This window comes from Mustelus asterias, unplaced genomic scaffold (assembly GCF_964213995.1).
Source record: "Mustelus asterias unplaced genomic scaffold, sMusAst1.hap1.1 HAP1_SCAFFOLD_1386, whole genome shotgun sequence".
In the NCBI taxonomy this organism is placed as follows: domain Eukaryota; kingdom Metazoa; phylum Chordata; class Chondrichthyes; order Carcharhiniformes; family Triakidae; genus Mustelus; species Mustelus asterias.
Genome location: NW_027591331.1, coordinates 1 through 11,694, shown reverse-complemented (window position 1 = coordinate 11,694; position 11,694 = coordinate 1). Strand labels below are relative to the sequence as shown.

General features: G+C 62.3%; 1 protein-coding gene across 1 annotated transcript; it reads right to left on the bottom strand.

The window, feature by feature from the left end:
• Nucleotides 1–407: 407 nt before the first annotated feature.
• Nucleotides 408–1,832, bottom strand: LOC144488226 (kinesin-like protein KIF22). The gene is made up of 3 exons (XM_078206253.1): nt 1,782–1,832; nt 1,319–1,533; nt 408–529 (listed from the first exon to the last, which is right to left on the bottom strand). Exons 2-3 carry the CDS (start codon nt 1,525–1,527, stop codon nt 487–489), a joined length of 252 nt encoding a protein of 83 aa, XP_078062379.1. The 5' UTR covers nt 1,528–1,533; nt 1,782–1,832; the 3' UTR covers nt 408–486.
• Nucleotides 1,833–11,694: the final 9,862 nt, after the last annotated feature.

Below are 11,694 nucleotides of genomic sequence, written 5' to 3'. Positions count from 1 at the left end.
AGGACCATTGCCCCCCTCTCACGGGAAAACATACTGCCTGGTAATAGTAGATCAATTCACCAGGTGGATAGAAGCATTCCCCACAACCAATTGTACAGCCCTAACGGTAGCCAGGATATTGGCAGCAGAAGTCATTCCCCGATGGGGGATGCCAATTCAAGTTGATTCGGACCAGGGAACACATTTCACAGGAAAGGTTATGAAAAACATTTGCCAACTATTAGGAATAAAACAGAAATTTCACATCCCCTATCACCCACAAAGTGGGTTCTCAGGGGGAGGGAGATCCAGCTCCGCTGTCTGCACTGGGAATGCTGCCTCCGTGTTGATGCGCGCTGTCCGTTTCTCTTTGCTGCCAGGATTCCCTGGGTGGAACTGCCCACAGTACGCTGATTGTAAACATTGCTCCGGAGTGCAATAATTATTCCAACACTCTCACTGCACTGAACTTTGCAGCAAAATCTAAGCTGGTGGTGAATCGACCCTTCACACAGGAGACAATCCAGCCCATAGGTAAGAGTCTGTCCATCTATATATAAAAAGCAAAGTTAAAGTTTATTTATTAGTGTCACAAGTAAGGCTTACATTAACACTGCAATAAAGTTACTGTGAAAATCCCCTGGTCACCACACTCCGGCGCCTGGTCGGGTTACACCGAGGGAGAATTTAGCATGGCCAATCCAGCTAACCGGCACATCTTTCGGACTGAGGGAGGAAACCGGAGCACCCGGAGGAAACCCACGGGGAGAAGGTGCAGACTCCACCCGAGCCGGGAATGGAACCCAGGTCCCTGGCGCTGTGAGGCAGCAGTGCGAACCACTGCCGCCGTGTCACCGTCTGGCTGCTCATAGACCAGCAGATATCTGTCCCAACATCCTGTTACACTGAAATGATCTGTAATGTGACAATGATTACTGTATAGCACAGGGTGAGGGGAGAGGAGAGAGATTATACACACACAATATAAGAACGGGGGGGTGGGGTTAACCGGGGGGTGGGGTTAACCGGGGGGTGGGGTTAACGGGGGGTGGGGTTAACGGGGGGTGGGGTTAACGGGGGGTGGGGTGGGGTTGGGGTTAACAGTGTGGGGGGGTGGTGGGGTTAACAGTGTGGGGGGGGGTGGGGTTAACAGTGTGGGGGGGGTGGGGTTAACAGTGTGGGGGGGGTGGGGTTAACAGTGTGGGGGGGGGGTGGGGTTAACAGTGTGGGGGGGGGTGGGGTTAACAGTGTGGGGTGGGGTTGGGGTTAACAGTGTGGGGGGGGGGGGGGTTAACGAGGGGGGGTTCGAGTCCTCTCCGAGCCGCGCACCCTCCCTCACTGGTAGTGCATGGACTCGCTGCGGTTCCTCCGGTTGGCGATCTCCAGCGAGCGGGTGTCGACACCCCGGACGCAGGCGCCCTGCCCCTCCTCGTCCTCGGCCACCTGGTAGGGGCGCAGTCGCACCGCCACCCGCACGGGGCGGCTCGCCGGCTTGCGGGAGGCACTGGCGGCGGGGGGATCCACGGGGACGCTCGGCCGGCCGGACATGGTCACCTGTGGGAGAGACAGAGAGAGAGAATCGTCATCAAATCTCAGAGGCAGCAACACGGGCACCGCGCTGGGGGAGGTGTCGGTCTCTGTCTCACCCTCTGTGTCTGGGTCTCTGTCTCACCCTCTGTGTCTGGGTCTCTGTCTCACCCTCTGTGTCTGGGTCTCTGTCTCACCCTCTGTGTCTGGGTCTCTGTCTCACCCTCTGTGTCTGGGTCTCTGTCTCACCCTCTGTGTCTGGGTCTCTGTCTCACCCTCTGTGTCTGGGTCTCTGCGGCTCCAGAAGCGGCTCCGAGTTCTCGGCCCCAACGGACATCCGATTTAAATCTGGCGCCTTCTCCCCGCCCCCCGCACCCCATTGGCCCAGCGCCCCGTCAATCACCGCGCCCCCGCCAACCAGCGCCCAGCCCCGCCTCCCGGCCCGCACCCGATTGGACAGGGGACCCCGTCCATCAACGGCCTCCGCGGCCAATAGGACGTCGTGTTCAGCCCCGCCCCCAATCGTCATCCGGCCTTGCTGTTCCCGCCCCCTCCCCCATCCTACTGGACCGACGTCACGTCAATCATCCCTACCCCTCATCAGTCGCCAATCGGTGTCGGGTTCGGTGTCCCGCCTCCAGCTGCTATTGGACCGGGTGCCCGTCAATCAGCTCCCCCCTTCGCCAATCGTGGTTCCCGTCCCTCGCTGTTCCCGCCCCCCATTTTCTATTGGTTGAGGGACACGTCACTCAGCAAACCCCACCCCCCGTCTTCCAATCTTACTTCTGTCCCGCCCCCGCATTCCATTGGACCTCCCGCCCGTCAATCAGCCAGTCCCCCCAATCTGCCCAATCGTGGACGATTCCGTGTCCTATTGGACCAGGCACCCGTCAATCATCTGTCCCCCATCCAATCGCCAACCGCGGTCCGGATTATCTGTCCCGCCCCGAGGGTTTGTTGACCCCGCCCCCCGGCAATCAGCCATCTCCTCTCTCTCTCTCCAGCTCTGAGGAAGGACTGTCCCGACTGGAAACATTGGCTCTCTCTCCACAGATACTGTCAGACCGCCTGAGATTTCCCACCATGTTTTATTTCACATTCCCCTATGTTTGGCCTTTCCCCTGCTCAGGCTTGTCGTCATCGAACGCCCCTGGTCCCCCCCGCCTCAGCATCCTATTGGCTCCGTCCCCTGTCACTCAGCCCTGTCTTCCCCCCGCGACCAATCACCTTCCACCTCCCGCCTCCACTCCCACATCCTATTGGACAAAGAACCTGTCAGTCAGTCATCCAACCCTCTGACCAATCAGCGGCGGGCCCCACCCCTCCATTGGCGCATCCCCCATTGGACCCGTGAGGCATCCGCCCCCCACTACGTCGTGGTGTCACCGCCAATCACTATCGAGCTCCCGCCCCCCGCCCCGGACCTAATTGGTCAAAGCCCTGTCAACCAGCCGCCAACCTCCGCCGGGCAACCAATCAGCGAACACTACTCCCCGCCGTCCTCACAGCCCATTGGGCGGAGCGCCTGTCAATCATCCGCTCCCCGCCTCGCTGCCATTTATCCTCCCGCCCACTGCCCCAAACCCGTTTCCGATTGGTCAATCAGCGTCACGCCCTTGCGCCAATCTCGGACTCCATTGGACGACGCGCCTGTCAGTTATCCGCCCCCTTGTCCAGACGCCGCTCCCATTGGTTCAGGTCCCTGGCCTCCAGACTAATGTTTGATTGGACGTCCCCCCCTGTCAATCATCACCCTTTGGCCAATGGTTGTCCGGCAACATCCTTCATCCAAGATCCGATTGGACGGTGCCGCTGTCACGCATCCTTCTTTCCCCGCCCTCCTGTGACGTTGCCCTTTCCGATTGGGCTGAACTGGATGTCCATTACCCGGCCCGCTCCCGGGGGGGATGTCAATCATATCCCTTCCCGCCCATCTCAGCGGACCACCCGGCCCCGCTCCGCTCGGCCCGCCCTCCGGCAGCTCTCAAACCCCGGACGGGGCCCATCCATCGGCCCGGCCTCGCATTCCGACTGGTCCTCGCCGCTGTCAATCACCGGAGGGTGGGTCGGGCGGACTCGCTCGGCCAATCAGGTTCCCCCGGCCGGTCTGACATCTCCACTCTGATTGGGCAGCGCAGCTGTCCATCACATCCCTACCGCACTAATCCGCCCTTCTGATTGGACCAGCCGTCCGTTGCCGCCCATCTCAAGCCTCAGCTCCATCCCGTCCCTCCGATTGGGTATTCCGCCTGTCAATCACAGTCCACCCGCCAATCATGGCGCGCCCGGCACCTGTGTGTCACCGCCTACTTCCCGCGCGTGCGCCTCTTGGTGCTCCCCTCAGCCCGGGCTCCGATTGGACAGAATGTCTGTCAATCACCCTGGGTACCCGCCTCCTCGGTCAATAGGACTTTAAACTGGAGATTGGGGGGGAGGGAAAGTCAGGGAACCGAGAGGTGAAGGAATCAGTGGGAAGCTGCTTCGGATTACAAAAAATCACAAAAAGACAGCGCTCAGTCCCCATCTCACAAAATATGACACAGTGTCTGGAAAGGCTCAGTCGACCAAGGTCCACCACACTACGAAAACAGAAAGGGACGGTCAATAGGGAATTAAAGGTGCTATATTTAAATGCCCGCAGTGTCCGGAACAAGATAGATGAGCTTGTGGCCCAGATTGTGACTGGCAGGTATGATGTGGTAGGCATCACAGAGACGTGGTTGCAGGGGGTTCAGGACTGGCAGTTAAACATCCAGGGATTCACAACCTATCGAAAAGACAGAGGGGTGGGTAGAGGGGGCGGGGTTGCCTTGTTAATTAGAAATGAAATTAAATCAATAGCACTAAACGACATAGGGTCAGACGATGTGGAGTCTGTGTGGGTAGAGTTGAGGAACCACAAAGGCAAAAAAACCATAATGGGAGTTATGTACAGGCCTCCTGACAGTGGTCAGGACCAGGGGCACAAAATGCACCACGAAATAGAAAGGGCATGTCAGAAAGGCAAGGTCACAGTGATCATGGGGGATTTTAATATGCAGGTGGACTGGGTAAATAATGTTGCCAGTGGACCCAAAGAAAGGGAATTCATTGAATGTTTACAGGACGGCTTTTTGGAACAGCTTGTGATGGAGCCCACGAGGGAACAGGCTATTCTGGACTTAGTGTTATGTAATGAGCCAGACGTGATAAAAGATCTTAAAGTAAGGGAACACTTAGGAAGCAGTGATCATAATATGGTAGAATTCAGTCTGCAATTTGAAAGAAGGAAGGCAGAATCAGATGTGAAGGTTCGACAGTTAAATAAAGGTAATTACAGGCGCATGAGGGAGGAACTGACAAAAATCGACTGGAAGCAGAGCCTAGTGGGAAAGACAGTAGAACAGCAATGGCAGGAGTTTCTGGGAGTAATTGAGGACACAGTGCAGAGGTTCATCCCAAACAAAAGAAAGGTTATCAGAGGGGGGATTAGGCAGCCATGGCTGACAAAGGAAGTCAGGGAATGCATCAAGGCAAAAGAGAGAGCCTATAATGTGGCAAAGAGTAGTGGGAAGTCAGAAGATTGGGAAGGCTATAAAAACAAACAGAGGATAACAAAGAGAGAAATAAGGAAGGAGAGGATCAAATATGAAGGTAGGCTAGCCAGTAACATTAGGAATGATAGTAAAAGTTTCTTTAAATACATTAAAAACAAACGGGAGGCAAAAGTAGACATTGGGCCGCTCCAAAATGACGCTGGTAATCTAGTGATGGGAGACAAGGAAATAGCTGAGGAACTTAATAAGTACTTTGCGTCAGTCTTCACAGTAGAAGACATGAGTAATATCCCAACAATTCAGGAAAGTCAGGGGGCAGAGTTGAATATGGTTGCCATCACAAAGGAGAAAGTGCTAGAGAAACTAAAAGGTCTGAAAATTGATAAATCTCCGGGCCCAGATGGGCTACATCCTAGAGTTCTAAAGGAGATAGCTGAAGAAATAGTGGAGGCGTTAGTTATGATCTTTCAAAAGTCACTGGAGTCAGGGAAAGTCCCAGAGGATTGGAAAATCGCTGTTGTAACCCCACTGTTCAAGAAGGGAACAAGAAAAAAGATGGAAAATTATAGGCCAATTAGCCTAACCTCAGTTGTTGGCAAAATTCTAGAATCCATCGTTAAGGATGAGATTTCTAAATTCTTGGAAGTGCAGGGTCGGATTAAGACAAGTCAGCATGGATTTAGTAAGGGGAGGTCGTGCCTGACAAACCTGTTAGAGTTCTTTGAAGAGATAACAAATAGGTTAGACCAAGGAGAGCCAATGGATGTTATCTATCTTGACTTCCAAAAGGCCTTTGACAAGGTGCCTCACGGGAGACTGCTGAGTAAAATAAGGGCCCATGGTATTCGAGGCAAGGTACTAACATGGATTGACGATTGGCTGTCAGACAGAAGGCAGAGAGTTGGGATAAAAGGTTCTTTCTCAGAATGGCAACCGGTGACAAGTGGTGTCCCGCAGGGTTCAGTGTTGGGGCCACAGTTGTTCTCTTTATATATTAACGATCTAGATGACGGGACTGGGGGCATTCTGGCCAAGTTTGCCGATGATACAAAGATAGGTGGAGGGGCAGGTAGTATTGAGGAGGTGGGGAGGCTGCAGAAAGATTTAGACAGTTTAGGAGAGTGGTCCAAGAAGTGGCTGATGAAATTCAACGTGGGCAAGTGCGAGGTCGTACACTTTGGAAAAAAGAATAGAGGCATGGACTATTTTCTAAACGGTGGCACCGGTGTCCGATTGGACCAACCGCCCGTCAATCAGACGCCGGAAACGCTGTTGGAACAGCCCTCTCCCGACCTGTCAATCATCCTACCCGGTCCCCCAGCCTTGATTGGACGGTCCGGCTGTCAATCACCCACCGGAAAGGCACATGGACCCGCCCTCCTACCTGTCAATCATCCCCTCCATCTTGTGGGACATGAGGAGGTTCTTAAAGCAGAATCACACATAGAATAACATTTTTTTTAAAATAGAAATTTCACATCTGGGGAGTGCAAAACCTTTAAACATTGACATGTATCTGGCAGGGAGTCTTATTTTAAATTTCAATCTGACCTACAGAGGGCAATTGAGGAACCAGTGACCTTTTCACATTTAAAGGGGTAATGTCATTCTTATGAGCATATTTGGGTCTGGCTCAGGTTTATTACCTGTTTTCAGCTCTCTCTCTCACTCCCTCCCCCCTTTTCCCCCCCTCGCTCCCTCCCCCCTTTCCCCCCTCGCTCCCTCCCCCCTTTCCCCCCTCGCTCCCTCCCCCCTCACTCCCTCCCCCTTCGCTCTTTCCCCCTCGCTCCCTCCCCCCTTTCCCCCCTCGCTCCCTCCCCCCTCGCTCCCTCCCTCCCCCTTCGCTCTTTCCCCCCTCGCTCCCTCCCCCCTTTCCACCCCTCGCTCCCTCCCCCCTCGCTCCCTCCCCTTCCCCCCTCGCTCCCTCCCCCCTTTCCCCCCTCGCTCCCTCCCTCCCCCTTCGCTCTTTCCCCCCTCGCTCCCTCCCCCCTTTCCCCCCTCGCTCCCTCCCCCCTTTCCCCCCTCGCTCCCTCCCCCCTTTCCCCCCTCGCTCCCTCCCCCCTTTCCCCTCGCTCCCTCCCCCTCGCTCTTTCCCCCCCTCGCTCCCTCCCCCCTTCCCCCCTCGCTCCCTCCCCCTTTCACCCCTCGCTCCCTCCCCCCTTTCCCCCGCTCCCTCCCCCCTTTTCCCCCTCGCTCCCTCCCCCCTTTCCCCCCTCGCTCCCTCCCCCATTCCCCCTCGCTCCCTCCCCCCTTTCCCCCCTCGCTCCCTCCCCCCTTTACGCCCTCGCTCCCTCCCCCCTTTACGCCCTCGCTCCCTACCCCCTTTACCCCCTCGCTCCCTCCCCCCTTTACCCCTTCGCTCCCTCCCCCCTCCCCCCTCGCTCCCTTCACCCTTTCCCCCCTCGCTCCCTCCACCCTTTCCCCCTCGCTCCCCTCCACCCTTTCCCCCCTCGCTCCCTCCCCCCTTTCCCCCCTCGCTCCCTCCCCCCCTTTCCCCCCTCGCTCCCTCCCCCCTTTCCCCCTCGCTCCCTCCCCCCTTTCCCCTCGCTCCCTCCCCTCGCTCTTTCCCCCCTCGCTCCCTCCCCCCTTCCCCCCTCGCTCCCTCCCCCTTTCACCCCTCGCTCCCTCCCCCCTTTCCCCCCCGCTCCCTCCCCCCTTTTCCCCCTCGCTCCCTCCCCCCTTTCCCCCTCGCTCCCTCCCCCATTCCCCCCTCGCTCCCTCCCCCATTCCCCCCCTCGCTCCCTCCCCCCTTTCCCCCCTCGCTCCCTCCCCCCTTTACGCCCTCGCTCCCTCCCCCCTTTACGCCCTCGCTCCCTCCCCCCTTTACGCCCTCGCTCCCTACCCCTTTTCCCCCCTCGCTCCCTCCCCCCTTTCCCCCCTCGCTCCCTCCCCCCTTTCCCCCCTCGCTCCCTCCCCCCTCACTCCCTCCCCCTTCGCTCTTTCCCCCCTCGCTCCCTCCCCCCTCGCTCCCTCCCTCCCCCTTCGCTCTTTCCCCCCTCGCTCCCTCCCCCTTTCACCCCTCGCTCCCTCCCCCCTCGCTCCCTCCCCTTCCCCCCTCGCTCCCTCCCCCCTTTCCCCCCTCGCTCCCTCCCCCCCTTTCCCCCCTCGCTCCCTCCCCCCTTTCCCCCCTCGCTCCCTCCCCCCTTTCCCCCCTCGCTCCCTCCCCTCCTTTCCCCCCTCGCTCCCTCCCCCCCTTTCCCCCCTCGCTCCCTCCCCCCTTTCCCCCCTCGCTCCCTCCCCCCTTTCCCCCCTCGCTCCCTCCCCCTTTTCCCCCTCGCTCCCTCCCCCCCTCCCCCCTTTCCCCTCGCTCCCTCCCCCCTCGCTCCCTCCCCCCATTCCCCCCTCGCTCCCTCCCCCCTTTCACCCCTCGCTCCCTCCCCCCTCGCTCCCTCCCCCCTTTCCCCCCGCTCCCTCCCCCCTTTCCCCCCTCGCTCCCTCCCCCTTTCCCCTCGCTCCCTCCCCCCTTTCCCCCCTCGCTCCCTCCCCCTTTCCCCTCGCTCCCTCCCCCTCGCTCTTTCCCCCCTCGCTCCCTCCCCCCTTTCCCCCCTCGCTCCCTCCCCCCTTTCACCCCTCGCTACCTCCCCCCTCGCTCCCTCCCCCCTTTCCCCCCGCTCCCTCCCCCCTTTCCCCCCTCGCTCCCTCCCCCCTTCCCCCCTCGCTCCCTCCCCCTGTCCCCCCTCGCTCCCTCCCCCCTGTCCCCCCTCGCTCCCTCCCCCCTTTCACCCCTCGTTCCCTCCCCCCTCGCTCTTTCCCCCATCGCTCCCTCCCCCCATTCCCCCCTCGCTCCCTCCCCCCTTTCACCCCTCCCCCCTCGCTCCCTCCCCCCTTTCCCCCCGCTCCCTCCCCCCTTTCCCCCCTCGCTCCCTCCCCCTTTCCCCTCGCTCCCTCCCCCCTCGCTCTTTCCCCCCTCGCTCCCTCCCCCCTCGCTCCCTCCCCCCTTTCCCCCCTCGCTCCCTCCCCCCTTTCACCCCTCGCTCCCTCCCCCCTTTCACCCCTCGCTACCTCCCCCCTCGCTCCCTCCCCCCTTTCCCCCCTCGCTCCCTCCCCCCTTTCCCCCCTCGCTCCCTCCCCCCTTTCCCCCCTCGCTCCCTCCCCCTTTCCCCCCTCGCTCCCTCCCCCCTTTCACGCCTCGTTCCCTCCCCCCTCGCTCCCTCCCCCCTTTCCCCCCGCTCCCTCCCCCCTTTCCCCACTCGCTCCCTCCCCCCTTTCCCCTCGCTCCCTCCCCCTCGCTCTTTCCCCCTCGGTCCCTCCCCCCTTTCCCCCCTCGCTCCCTCCCCCCTTTCCCCCCTCGCTACCTCCCCCCTCGCTCCCTCCCCCCTTTCCCCCCGCTCCCTCCCCCCTTTCCCCCCTCGCTCCCTCCCCCCTTTCCCCCCTCGCTCCCTCCCCCTTTCCCCCCTCGCTCCCTCCCCCCTTTACGCCCTCGCTCCCTCCGCCCTTTCCCCCCTTGCTCCCTCCGCTCTTTCCCCCCTCGCTCCCTCCCCCCTTCTTTCCCCTCGCTCCCTCCCCCCTTTCCCCTCGCTCCCTCCCCCTCTTCCCCTCGCTCCCTCCCCCTCGCTCTTTCCCCCCTCGCCCCCTCCCCCCTTTCCCCCCTCGCTCCCTCCCCCTTTCACCCCTCGCTCCCTCCCCCTTTCACCCCTCGCTCCCTCCCCTTTCCCCCCTCGCTACCTCCCCCCTTTCCCCCCTCGCTCCCTCCCCCCTTTCCCCCCTCGCTCCCTCCCCCCTTTCCCCCCTCGCTCCCTCCCCCCCTTTCCCCCCTCGCTCCCTCCCCCCCTTTCCCCCCTCGCTCCCTCCCCCCTTTCCCCCCTCGCTCCCTCCCCCCTTTCCCCCCTCGCTCCCTCCCCCCTTTCCCCCCTCGCTCCCTCCCCCCTTTCCCCTCGCTCCCTCCCCCTCGCTCTTTCCCCCCTCGCTCCCTCCCCCCTTCCCCCCTCGCTCCCTCCCCCTTTCACCCCTCGCTCCCTCCCCCCTTTCCCCCCGCTCCCTCCCCCCTTTTCCCCCTCGCTCCCTCCCCCCTTTCCCCCCTCGCTCCCTCCCCCATTCCCCCCTCGCTCCCTCCCCCTTTCCCCCCTCGCTCCCTCCCCCCTTTACGCCCTCGCTCCCTCCCCCCTTTACGCCCTCGCTCCCTCCCCCCTTTACGCCCTCGCTCCCTACCCCCTTTACCCCCTCGCTCCCTCCCCCCTTTACCCCTTCGCTCCCTCCCCCCTCCCCCCTCGCTCCCTTCACCCTTTCCCACCTCGCTCCCTCCACCCTTTCCCCCCTCGCTCCCTCCCCCCTTTCCCCCCTCGCTCCCTCCCCCCTTTCCCCCCTCGCTCCCTCCCCCCTTTCCCCCCTCGCTCCCTCCCCCCTTTCCCCCCTCGCTCCCTCCCCCCTTTCACCCCTCGCTCCCTCCCCCCTTTCACCCCTCGCTACCTCCCCCCTCGCTCCCTCCCCCCTTTCCCCCCGCTCCCTCCCCCCTTTCCCCCCTCGCTCCCTCCCCCCTTTCCCCCCTCCCTCCCTCCCCCCTTTCCCCCCTCGCTCCCTCCCCCTTTCCCCCCTCGCTCCCTCCCCCCTTTCACCCCTCGTTCCCTCCCCCCTCGCTCCCTCCCCCCTTTCCCCCCGCTCCCTCCCCCCTTTCCCCACTCGCTCCCTCCCCCCTTTCCCCACTCGCTCCCTCCCCCCTTTCCCCTCGCTCCCTCCCCCCTCGCTCTTTCCCCCCTCGCTCCCTCCCCCCTTTCCCCCCTCGCTCCCTCCCCCTTTCCCCCCTCGCTACCTCCCCCCTCGCTCCCTCCCCCCTTTCCCCCCGCTCCCTCCCCCCTTTCCCCCCTCGCTCCCTCCCCCCTTTCCCCCCTCGCTCCCTCCCCCTTTCCCCCCTCGCTCCCTCCCCCCTTTACGCCCTCGCTCCCTCCGCCCTTTCCCCCCTTGCTCCCTCCGCTCTTTCCCCCCTCGCTCCCTCCCCCCTTTCCCCTCGCTCCCTCCCCCTCTTCCCCTCGCTCCCTCCCCCTCGCTCTTTCCCCCCTCGCCCCCTCCCCCCTTTCCCCCCTCGCTCCCTCCCCCCTTTCACCCCTCGCTCCCTCCCCCTTTCACCCCTCGCTCCCTCCCCTTTCCCCCCTCGCTACCTCCCCCCTTTCCCCCCTCGCTCCCTCCCCCCTTTCCCCCCTCGCTCCCTCCCCCCTTTCCCCCCTCGCTCCCTCCCCCCCTTTCCCCCCTCGCTCCCTCCCCCCTTTCCCCCCTCGCTCCCTCCCCCCTTTCCCCCCTCGCTCCCTCCCCCCTTTCCCCCCTCGCTCCCTCCCCCCTTTCCCCCCTCGCTCCCTCCCCCCTTTCCCCTCGCTCCCTCCCCCTCGCTCTTTCCCCCCTCGCTCCCTCCCCCTTCCCCCCTCGCTCCCTCCCCCTTTCACCCCTCGCTCCCTCCCCCCTTTCCCCCCGCTCCCTCCCCCCTTTTCCCCCTCGCTCCCTCCCCCCTTTCCCCCCTCGCTCCCTCCCCCATTCCCCCCTCGCTCCCTCCCCCCTTTCCCCCCTCGCTCCCTCCCCCCTTTACGCCCTCGCTCCCTCCCCCCTTTACGCCCTCGCTCCCTACCCCCTTTACCCCCTCGCTCCCTCCCCCCTTTACCCCTTCGCTCCCTCCCCCCTCCCCCCTCGCTCCCTTCACCCTTTCCCCCCTCGCTCCCTCCACCCTTTC

Excerpts from the sequence above, each read along its gene's own strand:
- LOC144488226 (XM_078206253.1), bottom strand. The coding sequence starts at position 1,527 with ATGTCCGGCCGGCCGAGCGTCCCCGTGGATCCCCCCGCCGCCAGTGCC. Across the intron at positions 530-1,318 it reads AGCGAGTCCATGCACTACCA|ATGGACAGACTCTTACCTAT; the intron begins GTGAGGGAGGGT and ends TTTTATATATAG.